This window comes from Phyllobates terribilis, unplaced genomic scaffold (assembly GCF_046119375.1).
Source record: "Phyllobates terribilis strain yellow unplaced genomic scaffold, ASM4611937v1 Scaffold_13__5_contigs__length_258822181, whole genome shotgun sequence".
Lineage (NCBI taxonomy): Eukaryota > Metazoa > Chordata > Amphibia > Anura > Dendrobatidae > Phyllobates > Phyllobates terribilis.
Window position 1 is genome coordinate 188858298 of NW_027362773.1, and position 25660 is coordinate 188883957.

Below are 25660 nucleotides of genomic sequence, written 5' to 3' on the forward strand. Positions count from 1 at the left end.
CCTGATTTCTTATTCTTTTGCATGTTTATCACACTTAAATGTTTCAGATCACAAAACAAAATTAAATATTAGACAAAGATAACACAAGTAAACACAGAATGCAGTTTATAAATAAAGGTCTTTATTATTAAGGGAAAAAGAAATCCAAACCTACAGGGCCCTGTGTGAAAACCTAATAACTGGTTGGGCCCCCCTTAGCAGCAACAACTGCAATCAAGTGTTTGGGATAACTGGCAATGAGTCTTTTACAATGCTCTGCAGTAATTTTGGCCCACTCATCTTTGCAAAATTGTAATTCAGCCACATTAGAGGGTTTCCGAGCAAGAACCGTCTTTCTAAGGTCATGCCACAGCATCTCAATCGAATTAAGGTCAGGACTTTGACAAGGCCACTCCAAAGTCTTAATTTTGTTTTTCTTAAGCCATTCTGAGGTGGACTTGCTGGTGTGTTTTGGATCATTGTCCTGCTGCATAAGCCAAGTGCGCTTCAGCTTGAGGTCACAAAAAGATGGACGGACATTCTCCTTCAGGATTTTTTGGTAGACAGCAGAATTCATGGTTCCATTTACCACAGCAAGTCTTCCAGGTCCTAAAGCAACAAAACAGCCCCAGACCATCACACTACCACCAACATATTTTGCTGTTGGTATGATGTTCCTTTTCTAAAATGCTGTGTTACATCTACAGACACCTTCCAAAAAGTTCAACTTTTGTCTCGTCAGTCCACAGAGTATCCTCCAAAAAGTCTTGGCAATCATCAAGATGTTTTCTGGCAAAACTGAGACGAGCCTTTATGTTCTTTTTGCTCAGCAGTGGTTTTCATCTTGGAACTCTGCCATGCATGTCATTTTTGCCCAGTCTTTCTTAGGGTGCAATCATGAACACTGACCTTCAGTGAGGCAAGTGAGGCCTGCAGCTCTTTGGATGTTGTTGTGGGGTCTTTTGTGACCCTTTGAAAGAGTCGTCGCTGCGTTCTTGGGGTATTTTGATCGGCCGGCCACTCCTGGGATGGTTCACCACTGTTCCATGTTTTTGCCATTTGTGGATAAGTGGATAATGGCTTTCACTGTGGTTTGCTGAAGTCCCAAAGCTTTAGAAATGGCTTTATAACCTTTTCCAGACTGATAGATCTCAATGACTTTGTTTCTAATTTTTTCCTGAATTTTTTTGGATTGCAGCATGATGTCTAGCTTTTGAGAAACTCTTGGTCTACTTCACTTTCTTAGGCAGGCCCTATTTAAGTAATTTCTTAATTGAGAACATGTGTGGAAGTAATCGGGCCGGTGTATGGCTAGGGAAATTGAACTCAGCTTCCCAAAGATGTGATAAACCACAGTTAATTTATGTTTTTATTGGTGGGGATGGGGCAATCACTTTTTTCACATACGGCCCTTTAGGTTTGGATTTCTTTTTCCCTTAATAATAAAGACCTTCATTTAAAAACTGCATTTTGTATTTACTTGTGTTATCTTTGTCTAATATTTAAATTTGTTTTGTGATCTGAAACATTTAAGTGTGACAAACATGCAAAAGAATAAGAAATCAGGAAGAGGGCAAACTCTTTTTTCACACCACTGTAGTTCTGCACAGGGCTGTATACATTAAGCAGTAGGACATTTTTAAAAGGTTTATCCGGGACTTCAGTATTGATGGCCTATCCTTAGGATAGGTCATCAATGTCTGATTGCTGGAGGTGCATCACCCGGCACCCCCACGATTAGCTGGTCCAGGTGTCGGCTCCGTCGACAGAATAGTGGCGACGGCCGGGTACAGCACATCCACCACCTGTTGATTTGAATAGGGGGTGGATGTGTAGTACCCGGCCACGGGCAATATACAGTCAACAAAGCTGCGCTGCGCCGAAACTGAGCAGTTCCAGCCGACACCGGGAACTGCTAATCGGTGGGGGTTCCTGGCGTCGCACTCCCACCAATCAGACATTGATGACCTATCCTAAGGATAGGCCGTCAATGTTAAAGTCCCGGACATCCCCTTTAATCAAGACAATTTGCAAAGTTGCTTGATTTCTTATTTTAGAATTTTAGATGCAATTATGCTTAGTTATGAATGCGTTTTATCAGCTGCTTGCAGAAAACACTAACACTGTCGTTTTATTTTCTAGTTTGAGCTGCAATAGCATTGGTGATCTTAGTATGGAAAAATTTGCAATTTTATTGACAAGTTTAAAGAGCTTGAAGAAGATAAAGTAAGTTCCAGTCCATTTATAGCCCTTTTTATATCATACCGCTAGTTTTCAAATACTGTGCCGTCCCATTATAACCCATTAGTGATGGTCAGCTCACTGCATTTATTTTTTTCCTTTTAGAATCAAGGCCAGGTCTACAAGATGCTTTTGTGTTAGGATAAAGGTGTGTTCACACTGAGTTTTATAGAGGAGTTTTGGGAGCAGAAGTTGAGCTGAAATTCCCAAATTTTACTCAAAAACTCAAAACTTCTCAAAAGTTTCAGTTCAGTGGCTACATGCACATGATGTCTTATTCAAGCGGGTTCTGCCCAGAATCTGCCTGAAAAATTGCTGTAAAAAATGGACATAATGCACCGCAATGTCAAAACGTCATTGCTGTGCACATGTTACGTATTATGTCACTTCTTTTAACCGCTTCAGGGATCGGAAACTCCCAGCAGCTTAGAAAAAAATTCAGACGGGTGCATGAGATTTTTGGAATCTCATTCATTTTACTGGTACTGTAAAACACGGCGCTTTTGCCGCAGAAAAAAAATGCAGCAAGAAAATGCTGCAAAAATGTACTGAATGTGTGAACGTGGCCTTGCATTGCGATTATTACAGAGTCATGAGAATGTATTCACTTTAAAGCATTGTTTTGCCCTGTTAGACTTCCTTTAACATATTATACATGATATATACATGATACATTGGGTGCAGGTTCTTGGAGCAGACTCAGGAGCTGAGCAGGTGTCAATGGCAAAACAAAAATGTTACAGCTCTCAGAAAATAATGACGCAACAAAATTGGCAAAATTGTTCTTTTTTTTCCTAAAAAGGTCAATTTTTTTTAACCATTAAAATATACATAAAAAAAAGTTTGTTATTGCCGTAATGGTACTAACCTGAAGAATCATGTTATTTTTACTGCACAATGAATGCTGTAAAACCAAACCCAAAAAACAACATCGGAATTGTGTTGTTTTTTTTTAAAAAAACATTTCACCCCATTAAAAAAAAAAAATAAGCCCTTATATTGCTACTTTTATGGGAAAATAAAATAAAAAAGGAGGAAAAGACGAAAGTACAAAAACTAAAAATTGCCCATGGAGAGGTTAAAGTGCTAAGGGGTTATCTTGGCTTCGATGTAATATAAATAGATGATTTAGCCCAAAATCTCAATAGCTCCAGACTTATGCTAATACTGTATAGGTTTTTACTTTCTTTCAGACTGCACCCTATTATTATGTAAATGATAGGCACTGGAGTGTTATAGACTGTGCTCTGTAAATGAATTCCTGATAATGTTTGGGATTGTGGTTTGTCATAAACAGTAAATCATTCTATCTTCCAGACTCTCACAATGTAACATCAGCTCAATGGGAGAATTAAAACTTGCAGAAGCACTGAAACAGAGCCCACTTATGGAAGAGATTGAGTGAGTCACCCACAGATATGTATAGAACTCGAATGTTTTTACTTTCTTTTTATTTTTTTTTTACTTATTTTTAGAATTATTACTAAAGTAATTTGGACTACAAGCCGTAACATCTCAGTCACTAGACGTTCCAGAAGCATGATAAATTGGACTGTAAATAATATCTCTGGTATTTTGTCACAGGAGGAATATAAACTCCTATCACAGTTACTAATGATGATTACACAGCACTTGTCACATAGTTATAATAGAGAACATGGCAGTTTAGCCTCCCTAACTGTAAATGTATAAGCTATTAGTTTATTTTAGAGAATATAGAGGAAAGGATGATCACAGTGTCTGTATGATGCTGTACTGAAGCATAATGGGATTTTTGGGTGAGGATAGAGATTTACATATTCTCAATACTGAAAAAAAATGAGAGGGTTTGGAAATTGTTACCATTTTGTATCAATTGCTTATCACTAACATGTCTATCCATCTTGTGATTTCCATAATTCCACGACTTTTCTTTCATGATGTTGCAGTATCAATGTTGAGGAGTGTGTGTGTGTTTGTATATACTATGTGTATATATATATATATATATATATATATATATATACAGTGCCTTGTGAAAGTATTTGGCCCCCTTGAACTTTTCTACCTTTTGCCACATTTCTGGCTTCAAACATAAAGATAAAAATTCTAATTTTTTGGGGAAGAATCAACAACGAGTGGGACACAATCGTGAAGTGGAACGAAATTTATTGGATATTTTAAACTTTTTAAAAAAATTAAATACTGAAAAGTGGGGCGTGCAATATTATTCAGCCCCCTTGAGATAATACTTTGTAGCGCCACCTTTTGCTGCGATTACAGCTGCAAGTCGCTTGGAGTATGTCTCTATCAGTTTTGCACATCGAGAGGCTGAAATTCTTGCCCATTCTTCCTTGAAAAACAGCTCGAGCTCATTGAGGTTGGATGAGGGGCGTTTGTGAACAGCAGTTTTCAGCTCTTTCCACAGATTCTCGATTGGATTCAGGTCTGGACTTTGACTTGGCCATTCTAACACCTGGATACGTTTATTTTTTAACCATTCCATTGCAGATTTTGCTATATGTTTGGGATCATTGTCTTGTTGGAAGATAAATCTCCGTCCCAGTCTCAGGTCTTTTGCAGACTCCAACAGGTTTTCTTCCAGAATGGTCCTGTATTTGGCTCCGTCCATCTTCCCATCAATTTTAACCATCTTCCCTGTACCTGCTGAAGAAAAGCAGGCCCAAACCATGATGCTGCCACCACCATGTTTGACAGTGGGGATGGTGTTTTGAGGGTTATGAACTGTGTTGCTTTTACGTCAAACATAGCGTTTTGCATTGTGGCCAAAAAGTTTGATTTTGGTTTGATCTGACCAGAGTACCTTATTCCACATGTTTGGTGTGTCTCCCAGGTGGCTTGTGGCAAACTTCAAACGAGACTTTTTATGGATATCTTTGAGAAATGGCTTTCTTCTTGCCACTCTTCCATAAAGGCCAGATTTGTGCAGTGTACTGATTGTTGTCCTATGGACAGACTCTCCCACCTCAGCTGTAGATCTCTGCAGTTCATCCAGAGTGATCATGGGCCTTTTGGCTGCATCTTCACTGTCCTTTTAAAGGAATAGAGGAATCCAAGTTATCTGTAAACAGAAAGATTGTGAGTGAATATTTAGCTAACATAAATGAGTTCAAGTCTCCAGGTCCAGATGAATTACACCCCAGAGTACTGAAGGAGATCGTAGAAGAAATTTTAGAACCACTCTCTATAATCTTTGAAAATTCTTGGAGAACAGGAGAAGTCCCAGAAGACTGGAGAAGAGCAAATGTTGTTCCTATCTTCAAAAAGGGGAAGAAGGTGGACCCAGGGAACTATAGGCCGGTGAGTCTGACTTCTATACCAGGAAAGATCTTTGAACAAATTATTAAACAACATGTATGTAAGTACATGGATAAGAATGAAGTGATTAACCAGAGTCAGCATGGGTTTGTAACTAACAAGTCATGTCAGACTAACTTAATTTCCTTCTATGACAGAATCACTGACTGGGTGGATCAGGGAAATGCTGTAGATATAGTATATCTTGACTTCAGCAAAGCATTTGACAAAGTATCTCACACCATCCTTATTGAAAAAATGACCAAGTATGCAATGGACCAGGCAACTGTTAGGTGGATTCATAACTGGCTTAGTGATCGGACTCAAAGGGTGGTTGTAAATGGCTTCACATCCAGCTGGATGAATGTCTCAAGTGGGGTACCACAGGGCTCCGTCCTGGGACCTGTATTGTTCAACATCTTTATCAATGATTTAGATGAAGGAATTGAGGGTAAACTGATTATATTTACTGATGACACAAAGCTAGTAGGGATAACTAATACTAGAGAAGAGAGAGAGAGGATTCAAAAAGACCTAAATAAACTGGAGCAGTGGGCAGCAACCAACAGAATGGTTTTTAACAGGGAAAAATGCAAAGTACTACATCTGGGCAATAAAAATGAAAAAAGCATATACAGAATGGGAGGAATAGAGCTAAGCAACAGTACATGTGAAAAAGACTTAGGTATACTAATAGATCATAGACTGAACATGAGTCAACAGTGTGATGCAGCAGCAAAAAAGGCAAATACAATTCTGGGATGTATTAACAGAAGCATAGAGTCTAGATCACGTGAAGTCATTATCGGTCTTTACTCCTCTTTGGTCAGACCTCATCTGGAATACTGTGTACAGTTTTGGGCACCACATTTTAAAAAAGACATAGACAAACTGGAGCAAGTTCAGAGAAGAGCGACCAGAATGGTGACTGGTCTGCAAACCATGTCCTATGAGGAACGGTTGCAGGATTTGGGAATGTTTAGTTTGCAAAAAAGAAGACTGAGAGGAGACTTAATAGCTGTCTACAAATATGTCAAGGGCTGTCACATTGTAGAAGGATCATCTTTATTCTCATTTGCACAAGGAAAGACTAGAAGCAATGGGATGAAACTAAATGGGAGGAGACACAGATTAGATATTAGAAAAAACTTTTTGACAGTTAGGGTGATTAATGAGTGGAACAGGCTGCCACGAGAGGTGGTGAGTTCCCCTTCAATGGACGTCTTCAAACAGAGGCTGGACAGACATCTGTCTGAGATGATTTAGTGAATCCTGCTTTGAGCAGGGGGTTGGACCAGATGACCCAGGAGGTCCCTTCCAACTCTACCATTCTATGATTCTATGATTCTATCTCTGATCAGTCTTCTCCTTGTTCGAGATGAAAGTTTAGAGGGATGGCCGGGTCTTGATAGATTTGCAGTGATCTGATACTCCTTCCATTTCAATATGGTCGCTTGCACAATGCTCCTTGAGATGTTTAAAACTTGGGAAATCTTTTTGTATCCAAATCCGGCTTTAAACTTTGCCACAACAGTATCTCGGACCTGGCTGGTGTGTTCCTTGGTCTTCATGATGCTCTCTGCACTTGAAACAGAACCCTGAGACTATCACAGAGCAGGTGCATTTATAGGAGACTTGATTACACACAGGTGGATTCTATTCATCATTACCAGTCATTTAGGACAACATTGGATCATTCAGAGATCCTCACTGAACTTCTAGAGTGAGTTTGCTGCACTGAAAGTAAAGGGGCCGAATAATATTGCACGCCCCACTTTTCAGTTTTTAATTTGTTAAAAAAGTTTAAAATATCCAATAAATTTCGTTCCACTTCACGATTGTGTCCCACTTGTTGTTGATTCTTCCCCAAAGAATTTGAATTTTAAATCTTTATGTTTGAAGCCAGAAATGTGGCAAAAGGTAGAAAAGTTCAAGGGGGCCAAATACTTTCACAAGGCACTGTATATATATATATATATATATATATATATATATGTATACACACTGTTTTATTTCTGTATGACATGTAAATTACTGTACTACGTATTGTTTTTCAGTTTATCTGGAAATAATTTTGAAAACAAAGCCGCATGCCATTTATTCGCTTCTCTGTCCCAATTGCAGCAATTAAAGGTTCTTCAGTAAGTAAAATTATTTTCTTATTACAATTTAATTGATAGTGCCCTTAATTCCACAGCGCTGTAAATGTGAAAATTGGATTTACAGTATATAAGAATCAATTAAAAGTATATAACAAGGTACAAAAACTATAACTAAGTAAGGTAGTAAGGATCATTCACATAAAATTGTAAAGTGCTGCGGAATATGTTGGTGCTATAAAAATAAAAAATTATTATTATTATTATTCACAATCAGTGCCCACTATAAACATGTGCAGCCATCAACTGATGAACAGTAATGTGTTCATTTGTCATTTATCGCACCTGTAAATGATAATTTGCCTGCAGAATATCCACTCAGGTAAAAAGGAATCGACCTGTCAAATCTGACATGCTTTAATGGATTACTAAAAAAGGAATTTTGTAATTTCAGGGGTAAATGCTGGATTACACCTTTCTTTTTCTCATTTTTAAAGAAGTTGTCCACTACTTTATTATTGATGACTTATCCTTAGGATAGTTCATAAGTGTCTGATCGAGGTCAGACATCCGGCACCCTCGCTCATCAGCTGTTCTCAGTGTTGGCAGCTGCCGGCCGGAGGTATTCACTTGCCGAGCTGGTCCGTATTCTGTTAGTGGCCGCAGCTGGGTACTGCACATCCGCCTCCTATTGAACTGAATCCTGAACACCGTAGACAGGTAGCAGAGGTCCTGGGGACCGCAGACAGGTAGCAGATGTCCTGGAGACCATAGACAGATAGCAGAGGTCATAGAGACCACAGACAGGTAGCAGAGGTCCTGGAGACAGCAGACAGGTAGCAGAGGTTATGGAGACCATAGACAGATAGCAGAGGTCATGGAGACCACAGATTGGTAGCAGAGGTCCTGGAGACAGCAGACAGGTAGCAGAGGTCCTGGAGACCACAGACTGGTAGCAGAGGTCCTGCAGACCACCGAGAGGTAGCAGAGGTCCCAGAGACCACAGACAGAAAGAAGAGGTCCTGGAGACTGCAGACAGGTAGCAGAGGTCCTGGATAACATAGACAGGTAGCAGAGGTCATGGAGACTACAGACAGGTAGCAGAGGTCCTGGAGACCACAGACAGGTGGCAGAAGTCCTGGAGACTGCAGACTGTTAGCTGAGGTCATGGACACCGCAGACAGGTAGCAGAGGTCTTGGAGACTGCAGACTGTTAGCAGAGGTCCTGGACACCGCAAGTCTTGGAGACTGCAGACTGTTAGCAGAGGTCCTGGACACCGCAGACAGGTAGCAGAGGTCTTGGAGGCTGCAGACTGTTAGCAGAGTTCCTGGACACCGCAGACAGGTAGCAGAGGTCTTGGAGACTGCAGACTGTTAGCAGAAGTCCTGGACACCGCAGACAGGTAGCAGAGGTCTTGGAGACTGCAGACTGTTAGCAGAGGTCCTGGACACCGCAGACAGGTAGCAGAGGTCCTAGAGACCGTGGACAGGTGGCAGAAGTCCTGTAGATTGCAGACAGGTAGCAGAGGTCCTGGATCCCGCAGACAGGTCCTGAGCAGGTCATGGTGCGCAGTCTTGATGGGCCTTATACAGGCCTAGGTAGATGATCACATCTACAAACGAGGATGTAAAGCACAAGAAAGTTTAGCAAACTGAGGTAAAGGGGGCAGAGCCTGGACCTGGGACTGGTGTGTAACATATGTGGCGCCCCTGCTGCGCATGAGTGCCACAGATCCTAGAGGGGTGCATGGACGGATTCCTCCACAAGAGGCCCTCACAGCATAAATACACCTCCACCTTCCACCTCAGACCACCAGAGGGAGCCCGTTAGGGATATAAATAGGGAAGGTGGAGCTAGGCAGGGAGTCAGTCTGCTGCAGCCAGAGAGGTTGTCAGGTCAGTGCAGACTCAGGGAGCTCAGTTAGAGCCCAAGGCGTGCCGACGCCATAAGAGCGGTGAAACGCGGCAAGCTGCCACTAGTGTGCATAGCCTAGTTAGGGCCTCGAGAGAGGCCGAAGGCTAGAGGAGTGAGGAGAATTGGAGGGCAGAGGAGCTGTACAAGCTCACCCCAGAAAGCATATACCGGACACCGGGTCCGCGTCTGCAGGGCCGTATACCCCCTGTGGAGACAATCGGAGACTCCTGGAAGACTTCAGGTCCCAGGATCACCCAAGAGCTGATACATACCAGAGCCAGGAGTCATGGAGGCCCCACAAGCTGAGGAGCGTGCACTCCAAGAGAAGGCCCTACCACAAAGTCAACCGGTGCAGGACAGAGACAAAGTTAGGCCTAGCTCCAGGCAGGTCAGAAACTTACTACAGAAAGGCAAGAAACAGGAGGCCCTACACCCGCTCACTGGGGAGGATCCTGATATGCAACCTTCACCCTACACTGCTCCAGAATGTGCCTGAATTTCCATCAGTAAAAGGTACTGAAGTGAACTGTGTGTCTGCCTATCCTTCTTCTGACCCGGCTGGGTCACCTCTGTCCTGCATCCCTGCATTCCCTATACCTCCGCTGCCCTGAGGCCCAGCTCCACCTGTAGGGAGCTACACCATCTTAGCTGCCGGAACACCGGCCTCAGAGGACTGCCGCAGCGCTGGTGCTCCTCACCAGAAACCGCAGGTGGCGTCACGAACATTTACAAACCTATTATCCCAATATACATTCCCCTCTTTTCAGTTGTCCGCCCTGGGCCACGGACCGGGCCAGCCACCGTGATATCCCCCAAGCATCTGAGGGCCCGGCTGCCGAGTACCCCACGGCCCCGGGGGCGCGACACATACACCTAAAGGAGCTGTACTTTTTCACAGAGATGGGTCTGCTGCTGTATCATGTCAGTAAAATGTAAGGGTGCCACAAAGAGGTGCAGTCCATGACCGGTTATACGTAAAATAGATTTTAGAAGTGATGTAGATGAAGCTGCTGACTACAATCACAGCTCGGCGCCCGCCATCCTTCCTTCCGCTGCAGCCCTGGGCGCTCAGTGACCCCCGGTGCACAATGGCGGTGCTAGGTGCCACGTATATGTAACCCACACACTTCCTAACGACTCGCCCATGTCAACTGCTGTTTATTTCTCGGAATCGTAGTCCTGGGGCATCTGATGACATCACTGGTGAGGCGTATACACAAACTGGCACTGACACGTTGCCATAGCAACTTCCTTTTTAGCAGCGAGTGAAAAGAACATTTTATTTTGTTAGCTGTGCATGCCAGAGCTAATATCCTGTGTGCTGACCTATGTTATTGCCAAGCGCAGACTGCACCCAGCACCAGGCGTCTGTCATTGTGGCTTACATCTCTCACAGAGAATAATGCTGTGCAACATCGCGTTCGGGGGGATCGGACGCCATATTAATGCTACTTATATAACTGAGTTTAATTCTTCTTTGCTAAAATAATGCAGTTTATTTACCTACAGTAAAGATTGTAATAAATACAACATGGTGACAAGCTCAGCTCTACTACATAAAATCATATAAGTACACTATGGGCCTCATGTATCGTGTCTAAGAGAGAAATTGTTTTTGTTGCCCATAGCAACCAATCAGAGCTCAGCTTTCATTTCTAAAACAGCTCTGGGAAAATGAAAGCTGCGCTGTGATTGGTTGCTATGGGCAGCAAAGTCCTTTTCCTTTAGACACTTTTGATAAATATTCCCCTAGGTGCCATGACATGATAATGATATAATGGACTATGTACAGGTGTACTGAGCCTCCATAGACTTCTGGCAATGTAATAGGGCAGCAGGAGGCGCTGTTGACCCGCAGTACTAGAGAGCACCATGCGCTAGACATGAACCATTCATAAAGGTCAATGATCTCATCTGCTTAAAGGGATTGTCCACTTAACATAGGTTGAATAAAGAGTTCCATCAAGTTCAACCTTCCTCCCCCAATTGTACTCCCTACACTAACACTACACTCTTAAATGCATGTATTTGTGGATAAAAATCATATTTTCAATAAGGTTTCATTAAAAATGTTGCACAGTTTGCCTTCTATAGCCTCCATGTTGCAGTGTCTATTGCTGACTGCAGAATGGGTTAACTGAGAATCTGTCAGTGAGCTCATTTTGAGAGTTTGCAACTCTTATAAGTCTTTTTCAGACAGATCAAAGTTTAATATGCTGGGAAACAAAGCCTTTAAAAGCCAAAACGATGCAATATTTTTAATGAGACCGAGCTTAAAAAATTATGGACAATGAATAGTACCAGGATTTTATCTATTTTATATATGCATTGTATATTTATCAAGTGAGCATCTATATTATACCCAGGATGTATATTCATGACATATGTGTTTATACATAACATATCTGTACAGGGCAAATTATCTGGCACCTTTGGGTTTGTTCACACATAACATTTTTGATGCATTTATTTAACGCGTGTTTTTTCGTAATTTTTTGGCTATAATATGTGGTTCTGTGCATTAAAAAAATGCTGCATGTGAACAAACCTTTAGGATTGCAAAACGCACCTTATAGCGAACCTGTCACTTCTCCTGACATGTCTGTTTTAGAAGATTCATTCGCTATAAAATACCAAGTCTGGAGCATCTTATCTTATAGCTCTATGTTGTGTTGTTACTCTATTTTTTCCTCCTTAAAATTTCCAAATAAATTAACAACTGGGTGTTTCCATTCATTTTGTCAAAGAGGTGTGTCCCTGCTCCATCTGACACTGGCAGTGTTGAAGGGACAGTGTAAGGGCTCGTGCATATGGCCATATTTTCGGACCGAGTACAATCCGACAAATCATCAGATCACATTCAAACCAATGTTTTTCCTCTAACAGAGACTTCCGAGGACAAAAATTGCAGCGTGCATCATTTGCATTTGATATTCGGATCGCACTTGGCCATGCAAGTCAATGAGTTTGTGGAAAACATCAGACTGTACTCGGATGACATCTGAGTGCAGTCAGAATTCCGTGGACTGGTAGAATGGAGAAGATGGAGAAATTTTATTTTTCCATCTTCTGCTCCTTTGAGAAAATCAGATCAAAGTTTGATTAGAGTTTGATAAGAGTGTGATTTGCATAATCGGCCCGATTCTCCCAGATGAGAGAAAATACTTTGGTGTGACTGTGTAAGGACACACCACCAATCCTTAAAGGGATTGTCCAGACAATAAAACTCATTCCTAAAAGGACTCAGACCAGATTAAAAATAATAAAAGAAATAATGCTTACCCTCAATAATCCTCAAAAGTTCCCACCTGGTCTTGTCTCAACAATAAGATGCTGCCTTTGTCTGTACATAGTGATTCAAGTAGGTGGTGGCCCACCGGAGGATTCCCCTGTTCTCCTGTCGTCCAGTCCAAGCATGGGTACAAGTACAGATTAAGGATGGCATCACAGTAGTTTCAAGCTTTTCCAAAGAGCATTTAGTTTTAACAAATAGTAGGTGGAATACATGATGCACAAGAGGCTGAGGTTGCCTTTATTAAAGCAGTGGCTTTGGAACTACAAGTATCAGCATGCACTCTTCTTTTTAACTGCAATGGCAGAAGGAAAGGGAAGGGTTACTTGGATCTGGTGTACTATGTACCAATACCAGTTTATGAATGGAGTGTTTGTGCTTAGAGGATGTGTGGGTGTAAAATGGTAATGTAATGGATAAATTAAAATGTGTATGTAGTACACTTATGGCGCTTCTGTGGGTACATAATGTTGGCACACTGCGTATATTATGGCGCACAAAACATGTTTGCTTAACAATTGAAGACGGATCCCGGAGGTCTGTTTTGCAGAGAGATGTGTTTCTTTGTATAGAAACGTTTTTCTATGATCATCTAATATGATGACATCTAATTTCCACCATTATATGTGATTACACAGTCTGCGCTCATGCGGTTTGGGGGTGAAATCTGAGAGTGCACTTATGGAAGCTTTGGGCTCATGTCAACAAATGGAAGACATCAGGTAAATGCAAGAAATGTTTTTTGTTCTGTATTTTCTAATACTTAATTTAGCAATCTGATCAAGAGAAACATCAAAAGATATTAGAAACATCTATCTGCCTTTTATCATTTGCCATGCAACCTATTACTAGTCGTGAACGAGCCTTGTGCTGCGACACATGAGGTCAATATGGGTCCTGTATTATGGAGCTGAAAGCACTAGGGGTCCAATTCATTATTGCATTTTTATTAAGTGGCTTTTCTGTGATATTTGTTGACATTTTTGATGAAAAATTCTTAATGGCGCACGTGGTTTACGAATTTTGTGCAATTTCAAAAATGCTTTTTATTTTTGTCTGCGGGTAGTTTGGAGATAGCGGGTGACCTGCGTTGCTGGTTTGTTTCTAATGAAGGAGTCAGAATCAGGCAAAAGTATTGGTAGTGCAATTCATTCTCTATGTGTTTCGAAGTATTCCAACTTCTTCAGGAGATCCACAGATATCTCCTGAAGAAGCTGGAATACTTTGAAACGCACTACCAATACTTTTGCCTGATTCTGACTCCTTGATCAGATACAAACCACCCGCTATGTCCAAACTACCCGCATTACCACATTGGCGATGCCAACCAGTGGCGCTCAAACAGCTGGTACACTGTTTGATACCATTTAAGTGTTATGTGTCACACAACGCCACCAGGTGAGCGGAACCGCCTCTTATCCCTACCTTAATCTGGATAACACCTTAATGCGCTTTCCTTGTTCCCTTAGCCAATTCTTTATTTTTGTCTGTAACCTTTTTTTTTTTTTTTTGCAACTTTTTAGTGAAAAAAAAGTGGCATGTTTTGCTCAAATGTGGCAAAAATTGTGCAAAAATTACAGATAAACATAAAATCACTCCAGGAGGGGAACTGTAGTATATCTGCTCAAAAATGTTATGGCTTTTCAAAAGTCTCAATTGATGAATGACCCAAAATTATCTGGAATCATCAAGCCATGCCCACAATGACGAACATTAAAAAACACAGCGTAGATGAAAATTGGACATTAAAAAAGTGCAAATTAAAATAAATGAAAAGCAGGTGAAAAATACCAAAAACTAGATAAAAAATGAATCAAGCCCTAAGTGCAGCAAAACTGTATGTGCTCTGTATGTCCATTTTTGACATCAGTTTTGTACGTGCTATCACAAAAAAATAAAAAGTGCCCAATGCAGGTTTCATTGTAATTTTTGCAACGGACAAATGAAAAATGGATGCCATATAGTCTCCATTATTTTGTGCACCCATAAACGAATATAGTCTGCATATCGGACGTGCCGAGTTCTGTTTTACATGGATCATTCATTCATCTGAATTGAGACTTAAAAAGGTCTTTGGAAAATAGCAGATGGAATTGCATAAATTTTATTCCATTTCTCTTATACTTTTGGCACTATTGGAGGTGTATTGTGTTTCTTTTGTATTTAAAACAATTATTCTTAATATTATTAATGTTTTGCACAGTTTGTCGGAAAACACATTTTCGGAGCTGTTCTTGCTGAAACTTGCAGAACGACTTCCACATTTTCGATTGCTGAGGAAACTTGAGTAAGTCCACTCTTGCTTAAGTAACCTTAGTCGCTTTCTTCATTCTGTAAATCTCTTTACACCATGCCACCGAGTTGCTTCGATGGATCCCATAGAAATAAAACATTACGCCCCTGATGAAAGATTGCCGTAAACTACTGTCCAGCCGATCTGCTTCGACCATGAAAAAAAACCATGCTTCGCTATCTCTAGATTGTATGTATTGCTGAATCGGCTTTAACCCCTTCTTCTATATTTTCACAGCCTGAAATTTTGTGCAATATCTGACAGTGTTTGCAAATCCCTGGCAGAAGCGCTTGGATGCTGTCAGAATTTGGAAGAAATCATGTAAGCATGCAAAATGTGTAGAGAATAGGACGACTTGTGCATATAAAACACACGTTTGTATAAAAACCATCTAAATAACAGGTTGTATTAAAGACAATACCTTGCGATGCAGTTTATAGGAATTAAAGGGGCTTACTATATTGATGACCTATCATGTGAATTGGTATTCAATGGCAGATCTGACACTAGGCTCCCACACCGGTCAACCATTTTCAGTTCTGAGTGTAAGCAGTGAATATTCGTTCTGTATCTCAGCTCCTATTGAAGTGAACAGGAGCTGATCTTCAACATTGTACATAGCCGTGCTCTCCGGCTCCGATCATTGATTACATCCTGCCGCTGCGAGAGCTGATAACAACTGATCAGTAGGGGGTACTGGGTGTCAGGACCCCACCAAATCAATTTTGATGACCTATCAATACCATGGATGGTAAGAAGAACAAAGAAACCAATTTTGGAACAAATCAAACCAGAAATGTAACTCAAAGAAAAGATCACCAAGCTACGACTTGCCTACTGTGGACACATCATACGAAGAGAGAAATCACTGGAGAAGGACATCATGGTCAGAAGAATAGAAGGAACAAGGTGAAGAGGAAGACAAGCAACCTGATGGCTTGATACTATCAAGAGAAGACCCTGGTGAACCTATCTAGGCTTGCACAAGATCGATCTTCCTACAGAGCGTTCATCCATCAAGTCGCCATGGTTCGAGACTGAACCAAAGGCTGTTAAAAAAATAATCCTTAGGATAAGTCATCAATATCTAAGTGGGACACAAAGGTTGAGTTACTAAAAGGGAACCTGTCAGATGATTCTTGCTGTCCAAACCATGGGGAATATTAATCAGAGCCTGGCTGCACGACTGCACCCAAGTATATATTTTTCGTGATTGAGAAAATATAATTATTTAAGGTTTAAAGATCCGAGACGAGACTAGTCCGGTGCCACCCCCCGGCTATCTTCTCCCATCATCACTCTAGTTGACTGACAGGTCTTTCCGGATGTACATCCATGGGAAAGACCTGTCAATCACCTTGAGGTTTACGGGGAAAAGCTGGCCAGTAGCAGTGCCGGACTGGTCTCATCTCTGCCTATGGTCCCTGGACGGATCTTTAAAATATGTTTAATGTGAAACACCAGGGCGTTTGAGAGTAAGACATACTTAGCAGCAATCGTGCAGCCAGGCTCTGATTCATGTTGCCCATAGTTTGGCCAGCATAAATCCACGGAGACGTTCCCTTAAAGGGGTTGGTTACTGTATCTTTATCTTAAGGAGACAACTCCTACAATTGGTGATTATAGCTGTTTCCCAAATTTTTCTAAAAACATGTCTTAGTTTTATTTTTACAATCTGATGTAAAAACCATTCAAACTATAGTACCACAATGAATATAATATTAGGTTAAAAGACAATATGGACAGAAGTATTGGGCTACACTTACCGTAATAATCACTGAAATCTGGTTTATCATTCAGTCAAATTGCCCCCTGGGCGTATAACCTCCTGCTCCTCGCCCTCTGGTGTATAACCTCTGGCCCCTCGCCCGCTGGTGTATAACCTCCGTCCCCTCGCCCTCTGGTGTATAACCTCCGGCCCCCCGCCATGCCATCTGCCTTTACCAGGCTGTGACCTAATAGCTGGTGGTGCTGAGGTCACTGATACCAGCGTGGTCCTGTAATAGGAGCCACTGATGTAACAAGTCCTTTTCTTCCTCCTGAATCTTCCTCATCACCTGTGAGTGATATTATTGAGAAGTGGAAGGAACCGCAGCAACTCAGCCACGAAGTAGAGACCCCGTAATGTTACAGAGCAGGGGGCTGAGTCCTGAGTAGGAAAGGGCAAAGAAGTCACCAACGCTCTGCTGACTCCATAACTGCAGAGTTCAGACCTCCTCTGGTATGAAAATCTACACAAACACTGCGCCCCCGCCGGGAGCTTCATGGCCAAGCAGCTGCATGCAGCTGAACATCACCAAGCACAATACCGAGCGTCGGATGGAGTGGTGTAAGGCCACTACCACTAGACTCTGAAGGAAACGTGTTCTGTGCAGTGACGGATCACACATCTCTATGTGGCATCTAGTGGATAAGTTTGGGTATGGCGAATGCCAGGAGAACCTTATCTTTTCTTCAGTTATCTGCCTCGGTCCCTTAGTTCCAGTGAGAAAAAATAATAACTTTTCATCACACAATACATTTTGAACAATTGTCGCTTCCAACTTTGTGGGAACGGTTTGGGGAAGACCCTTTTCTGTTCCCCATGACTGCCCAGTGCACAAGGTCAATAAGAAATTTGGGATGAACTAAAACGGAGATTGCGAGCCCGGCCTCTCCCCTACATCAGTGTCCGACCTCACAAATAGATGAAGGGGTGAAAATTCCCACCGACTCCTCCAAAATCTTGTAGAAGGTCTTCCAAGAAGATTGGAAGCTGTTGTATCTGCCAATAGGAACCCAATTGTATATTAATGTTTATGGATTTAGAATGGGATACTTTTGTCCATGTGGAGCAGGTATATGTGAGGACATAGGTTGTTAATGTACACTGATTACAATAAATGAATATATCATTGTAGATTATCTTGGAACAGTATTGGAGATGGTGGATCGTGTGCTCTATCCTATTCATTAAAACAGATGAGAAGACTAAAGAAGCTGGAGTAAGTGGAAAGTTAAAATATTGGATATATTTGATTTTCTTAAACCTTTGGATCTAAATGTTATTACTATTAAGAGAGAGGGAGATAAGTAAAAACCCAACTCAATCCAATGAGCGACATTGTGGGAGGTGTGGGAGATAACTTTTTCCCTAAACCAAAGCATTAGAATGAAATAGCTCTGATCTATCCAAATTATCCTTTCTTTCCAGTCTTGAGAAAAACCATATAAAAATGAAAGGTGCAGAAGCAATGGCTCAAGCATTAAGTGTCTGCCTTTGGATAAAAGTGATAAGGCAAGTAAGAAATGCTGATTATATTGAAATAGCAGTGAAGGTAACGTATAGATTTGAACATGGAAAGCAAGTGAAGATGCTGGCTTCACATGTTCGACTTTCACGGTCCATGTAGGACCCACGATCTTTGGTCTTCTGTCCTGAACTCAACTGCCTCATGAGGCTTGATAAACCCTGTGGTGCTCCTGGTAGTTTCGGAACAAGCTATGGAAAATATAGAGAAGAGGAGGTTTTACATTGTGTCTCCTCCATCCTTGTAGTTCAGCATGGTAGCTATAAGGTGGACCATCATTCATGTACTTAGTTCTTCTCCTATAGAAATCTCTAATTTATATTCTACTCGAGAGCTGAGCACTCATCCAGGTATCGGTAGTAGGGTCCAGTGGCTCCTGCAACATCTCCCCCAAATTCATCCTTCCATATAGACACTACCGCCTTAAAGGGGTTGTTCACTACTAGGACACCCCCTACTCAATCTAAATGTTTGCCCCTGTTAAAATAAAAACCGTGATGCCAGTGTTGATTGGGCCCAGGGCTCGAGTGACATAACAAACTCATGTAGGGCCCTGGGAAAACAAGCGCCAACACCGGTAAAACGGTGCTGGCACGGGAGATGAGTATAACTGTTTTTTTTTAACAGGGGCAAGCATTCAGATTGAGAAGGGGTTGTCATAGTAGTGAACAACCCCTTTAAATTGTACCTGCTCTTTCATGGTCTTGTTGGCTTCATACCCCACAACATGGTAAAACTGTTTTTGGTGTACTACCAGTTTATTATATCCAGGAGCAGTCCCAATTCTGCTGCTCTTTAGCTTGCCAAACACTATATTTGCATGGGGAAATCCTGTTCTTCAGCATTCTACCAACACTACAGGTGCTGCTACCTCCTTTCCATCACTTCCCAGCATGCATTCCTCCTGCCATTGTCCTGTGGGCTTGCCTGCCTTGAACTGAAAGTCCACCACTCTGATATGCTTGTATGCAGTTTCACAGACAGGAGAGCAAGAGCAGAGTCCTGACCCCACTTCCTGCAATACCTGACCCCACTTCCTGCAATACCTAACCCCACTTCCTCTAATACCCGACCCCACTTCCTGTAATACCCGACCCAACTTCCTGTAATACCTAAACCAACTTCTTTTAATATCCGACTCCGCTTCCTGTTATATCCGACTCCACTTCCTGTAATACCTGACCCACTTCCTGTAATACCTGACCCACTTCCTGTAATACCCGACCCACTTCCTGTAATACCCAACCCAACTTCCTGTAATACCTAAACCAACTTCTTGTAATATCCGACTCCACTTCCTGTAATATCCTACTCCACTTCCTGTAATACCTGACCCACTTCCTGTAATACCCAACCCACTTCCTGTAATACCTGACCCAACTTCCCGTAATACCCGACACAACTTCCTGTAATACCCAATACAACTTCTTGTAATATCCGACTCAACTTCCTGTAATACCCAACCCCCTTCCTGCAATACCCAACCTACTTCTTGTAATACCCGACACAACTTCCTGTAATACCCAACTCCACTTCCTGTAATACCTGACACACATCTGGCCTTATCCGAAAAATACAGTGACCATTTAAAGTGTGGGTAACTCCACAGAATTAAAGTATTACTAAAAGTGCCCTTACCAATGCACTAAAGGATTGTACTTCAGCGGCAACAGTGCTCATTAAGGCACCATTCACATGTCCATGTTTCATGTACTTGTTCTTCACATGTACTTGTTTCATGTACTTGTTGTACTCATGTATTTCACAGATAGAAGATGTGCCCAAGTTTCTACAAGTATTCTACGAAAAAATGGAGACATGTTCAAGTTTGGTCCGATTTGATGATCAAACTCACACAAGTCTATGAATGGTCCGTGAATAGAATAGAATAGAATGTTACAGTTGGAAGGGACCTCCTGGGTCATCTGGTCCAACCCCCTGCTCAATGCAGGATTCACTAAATCATCTCAGACAGATGTCTGTCCAGCCTCTGTTTGAAGACTTTGAAGGAGAGTTGAAGGATAGGAACAGGCGTGGCCGCCTGTTCCTCTCATTGATCTCCCTCACTGTCAAAAAGTTTTTTCTAATATCTAATCTGTATCTTCTCCCTTTCAGTTTCATTCCATTGCTTCTTGTGTTTCCATGTGCAAATGAGAATCCTTATGAGCCCTCTACACTGTGACAGCCCTTCAGATATTTGTAGACAGCTATTAAGTCTCCTCTCAGTCTTCTGTTTTGCAAGCTAAACATTCCCAGATCCTGTAACCGTTCCTCGTAGGACATAGTTTGCAGTCTGATCACCATCCTGGTAGCTCTTCTCTTACCTTGCTCCAGTTTTTCAATGTCTATTTTGAAATGTGGTGCCCAGAATTTGATGTAATAGTCAGCATACGATTTGGATCCCAGACTTGTGAATGGGGCTTAAGTTGTTCAATAATAATAATTATCGCCGAATGCTCAGAATTAATGTAAAAAATAACACCTCTTAATTATAAGGATTTAGAAGAATCTGGCCACGTGAGATGAGGATTAGGGAAGAAGCCGAGTCCATATTGTTCAGGATCATCCTTCTGCTCATATTAACGGGTTCCTGGTAAAGAAAATCCTGCTAAGTTGAATATAGAATTTCTCCATACTGACAATGTCACCAATAATCACTTCTACCTCCCATACAAACAAGTCCATTATGTCTTTTTCTATTGTATCATCTGCCTATGTTCAAGGTGTGGTGAGGCAAGGGTTAGCAGTAATGTCTTCATCCAGAGGCCATTATTGCTTTCATTGATTCCTTCATAATTAACAATAAGCACAATGTTGATTTAACATTCTTGTGTATTTTTCAGCTTGTGGGGCAATCTAGTAACAAAGGAGATGGAAGAGAAGCTGCACAAAGAAAATGCAAGGCTCAGCTTTTGAATAGGCTTTAAAGGCTTGAAAGAATCGCGTCGCCTAAAAGAAATAATGAAGCAACTTTTATAAATGGCCTTGATGCAAAAATGCTGCTGCCTTATGTCATTCCCTTCCAACTGCCCCATTTTCTTGGTTCTGTAAATTAGTAATAAGGGGGCAATTGGCAGAAAATAACACATGACAGCAGGGTCAGACTACAGAGAGTTTATTTGTAGTCTGTAAATATGGAAACATATAGCGTTCATCATCGGGAAGGAATAAAACTTCAAGGCTTTAGTTAGTAATCCACAGGAAATTCATAGCTTGTTACAGCTGACGCGTTTCGGGACACAAAACATATATACGAATAAGGACAGTGTCCGAAACCCTACTTGAATTCTCTGAATTATACTGTCTGTCAACACTGGTCGGTGCATTATTTGTGGAAATAAGCCGTGGTTTTCTTATTTACGATGACACTTAGGTCTGCACAAAATACTTGATTTTTCAATCAAGGCTAAAAGTTGCTTCACCCTTGAATGGTGGCAAAATGCACATGGCCTTTGAGGCTGTCAATCAAAGTATACGTAAGGGGTTTGTCAATTATGTAAAAATATTAGTTCGATAAAATTAAAAAAATAACCAAAACCCCCAAAAAACTCACCTCTTCAATCCCCCCACAGTCACCATCGACACGTCGATGACGCCCAACTCAATCTCTGCAGTGATGACTTGATGGACATATACACGATCGCTGCAACCAATTGGCTGCGCGTCACAGGACTACTAAGGCCAATGATTGGCTGCAGTAGTCACGTGCATGTACAGCAAGTCATCACTGTAGGAGAAGTAAAGCAAAGACCAGTGGGGAACACCAGAGCTTTGTTTCTGGAGTTGGAGGGGGTATGAACCGGTAAGTTTTGTTTTTTGGCTTTAATTTATGAAACGTTTATTTAAAAAAAAACAATTGGATAAGGGATAACTTGGTGATCATTAGGGGTCAAACTGCTGGGACCCTCGACAATCCCGAGAATGGGACTGTAGAGCAGTCAGATCCCTAGTGATCGACAAGTGATCTCCTTTCCTATAGATAGAGGATAGCTTTGTTTTTTGGGGGTATCTTGTTTCTTTTGAAGGATAACCCCTTAACTTATTTGTACTTACTACTTAGCAATTTTTTTAGAGAAACTCCATCAAGTTTACCTTTATTGATCATCATGTTCTTTTTTTACTGTAGGTACATTTTCTTAAATCCTGTTCACACACATTTTACTTAATATACCATATTCTTGACATTTCTAGCCATATGGGGTTAACTAACTAACTAATAGCAATGGCAGTACAGCAAAATGTGAACAGGGCTTTATGGGTTTATTTTTCATCCATGTTTTTTTGACCCAGTATAATGAGCCTCATTTAAGAAAAAATAGTGTAATCAGATAATGGAAGGTGTGACCCATAGCAATTAGTCCAACTTTATCAGCCATTTCTGTAAAGTAGTGATCTAATCGAAAAGCATTGATATGATCAGCAATTATAAAAATCGTGATAAGATCGCTAACAGCGACCCGTCCACTTTTTGCCCGCACTAATTTTCATAAATGAGGCCTATATGTTTACATCAAATTTGTATATTACATTTTTTATGTGATGAGATTGCACATGTACAGTATATAATGTTGCAAATGTCGACCAAGTGGCAGCTATGAACTCTCAGGTCGGAGAAACATGCACTTTTGCTAGTTTAATGATGATGTAGATAATACTGATTTAGCATGAAGCTGTAAGTGAATCTTTTGAATGCACCCTGATAAGTGAAGCTGTAAAGGTACCTTCACACTTAGTGACGCTACAGCGATCCCAACAACAATACGACCTGGCAGGGATCTTTTGAACGCACCCTGATAAGTGAAGCTGTAAGTGAATCTTTTGAATGTACCCTGATAAGTGAAGCTGTAAGTGAATCTTTTGAACGCACCCTGATAAGTGAAGCTGTAAGTGAATCTTTTGAACGCACCCTGATAAGTGAAGCTGTAAGTGAATCTTTTGAACGCACCCTGATAAGTGAAGCTGTAAGTGAATCTTTTGAACGCACCCTGATAAGTGAAGCTGTAAGTGAATCTTTTGAACGCACCCTGATAAGTGAAGCTGTAAGTGAATCTTTTGAACGCACCCTGATAAGTGAAGCTGTAAGTGAATCTTTTGAATGCACCCTGATAAGTTAGACATTTTGTGGGCAGATCTGACACCTAAAAAGGTGATTGGCTGCTTTCTGGGTGGCTGCTGGTCCAGCCCCCGAGGAGCTTTGGAGAAATCCTGATTTTTGAGAATTCATACGGCTCCTTTTTTAAAGAAAATTAGTTCCTTCGTTCCAAACACATCAGGTAGTGCATTACCAGGCACCTTATTAAAAGGAAAAAATTTTATTTTGTTAAATTATTGGATTGCCAAATATATAGGAAAAAGAGAATTTTTTAATTGTCATATTACTTCACGCCACAAATTACTTGTTTGTGTTATTTTGGAATTCTAGGTCTGAACAAGAAAGCGACATCTTCAACTTCCCTTAGGCTGGAATCATTCATGAAGTTTTTGTGCCAATTATTTGAGGCAATGCCAGGAGTGGATCCAAAAATAACAAAAAATGTAAAGGAAATAAAATTATATTCTTCCTGTATCCACCCATGTGTTTGAGACAAAGAACTGCATCAAAACCTGCATGTGTGATTCCAAGAGAAGGATTAAAGGGATTGTCCAGGCAAAATAAAAACAGAATATGTAAAAAATATCTTGCCTGGATAACCCCTTTAACGGTCTTTATAATACCACCATGTAAATGCCATCCTACTTCAGCTGACAGATGTAAATAAATGCTTTATTTCTTCAGAAAGTGTCTGTCTGGTTCTTAACTACATATTAGCACATGTACATTCCTTCATGATTAGCGTTTAGTAATTACAAATTGGTATATTCAGTAGATTTTAGCACTATACTGTGTAACGTTGTGCCTATATTGAGTCATGGACGAAAGTGATGGCACCCTTGAAATTGTTACAGAAAATAAAGTATTTTCATTTATTACAATTGCATGTGTTTTGTTATACGCAAGTTTATTTTCTTTGTTTTCTTGTGTTGTTCCAATACACACAAAGAAGAAAAGGCAAATTGGACAAAATTTCACACAAAACCCCAAAAATGGACAAAATTGTTGGCACCTTTCCAAAACATCTTTGTTTGCATGTGATGCTCATTAAAACTCACCTGTGGCAAGTAACAGGTGTGAACAATATGACAATCACACCTGAAACCAGATAAAAAGGGGAGAAGTTGACTCAATCTTTGCATTGTGTGTCTGTGTGTGCCACACTAAGCATGGAGAACAGAAAGCGGAGAAGAGAACTGTCTGAGGACTTGAGCACTCAAATTGTTGAAAAATATCAATACTCTCTCAAGGTTATAAATCCATCTCCAGAGATCTTGATGTTACTTTGTCCACGGTGTGCAACATAATCAAGAAGTTTACAACCCATGGCACTGTAGCTAATCTCCCTGGACGTGGATGGCAGAGAAAAATTGATGAAACGTTGCAACACAGAATAATCCGGATGGTGGATAAGCAGCCCCAATCAAATTCCAAAGAAATTCATGCTGTCCTGCAGGCTTAGGGTGCATCAGTGTCAGCGCAAACTATCCAACAACATTTGAATGAAATGAAACGGTATGGCAGGAGACCCAGGAAGACCCCACTGCTAACACAGAGACATAAAAAGCTAGACTGCAATTTTCCAAAATGTACGTGAGTAAGCCAAAATCCTTCTGGGAAAGCATCAGATGAGACCAAGATACAGCTTTTTGGTAAAGCACATCTTTCGACTGTTTACCGAAAACTAAATGAGGCCTACAAAGAAAAGAACACACTACCTACAGTCAAATATGGTGGAGGGTCAAAGATGTTTTGGGGTTGTTTTGCTGTATCTGGCACTGGGTGCCTTGACAGTGTGCAAAGCATCATGAAAGCTGAAGATTACCAAAGAATTTTGGGTCGCAATGTAATGCCCAGAGTCAGAAAGCTGGGTTTGCGTCCTAGGTCATTGGTCTTCCAGCAGGACAATGACCCCAATCATACTTCAAGAAGCACTGACAAAAGAATGGAAACAAAGCATTGGAGAGTACTGAAGTGGCAGCCATGAGTCTGGATCTAAATCCCACTGAACACCTATGGAGACATCTTAAAATTGCTGTTGGGAGAAGACGCCTTCACATGAGAGACCTGGAGCAGATTGCAAAAGAAGAGTCCAAAATTCAAGCTGAGGGGTGTAAGACGCTTGTTGATGGATATAAGGAGCGACTGATTGCAGTTATTTA

The 25660-nt window shown here is 41.2% G+C and overlaps 1 protein-coding gene across 1 annotated transcript in view; it reads left to right on the forward strand.

The window, feature by feature from the left end:
- The window catches only part of NLRC5 (NLR family CARD domain containing 5), a 306174-nt gene extending 282026 nt beyond the window's left edge, over positions 1-24148 (forward strand). The window contains exons 38-46 of the mRNA XM_073659129.1: positions 2122-2205; positions 3538-3621; positions 7575-7658; positions 13462-13545; positions 15027-15110; positions 15354-15437; positions 18017-18100; positions 18310-18393; positions 21250-24148. Coding sequence (XP_073515230.1) covers positions 2122-2205; positions 3538-3621; positions 7575-7658; positions 13462-13545; positions 15027-15110; positions 15354-15437; positions 18017-18100; positions 18310-18393; positions 21250-21322 — 745 coding nt within the window. The 3' untranslated portion in view covers positions 21323-24148. The remainder of the gene's footprint in view (positions 1-2121; positions 2206-3537; positions 3622-7574; positions 7659-13461; positions 13546-15026; positions 15111-15353; positions 15438-18016; positions 18101-18309; positions 18394-21249) is intronic.
- The last annotated feature ends 1512 nt before the right edge of the window (positions 24149-25660 follow it).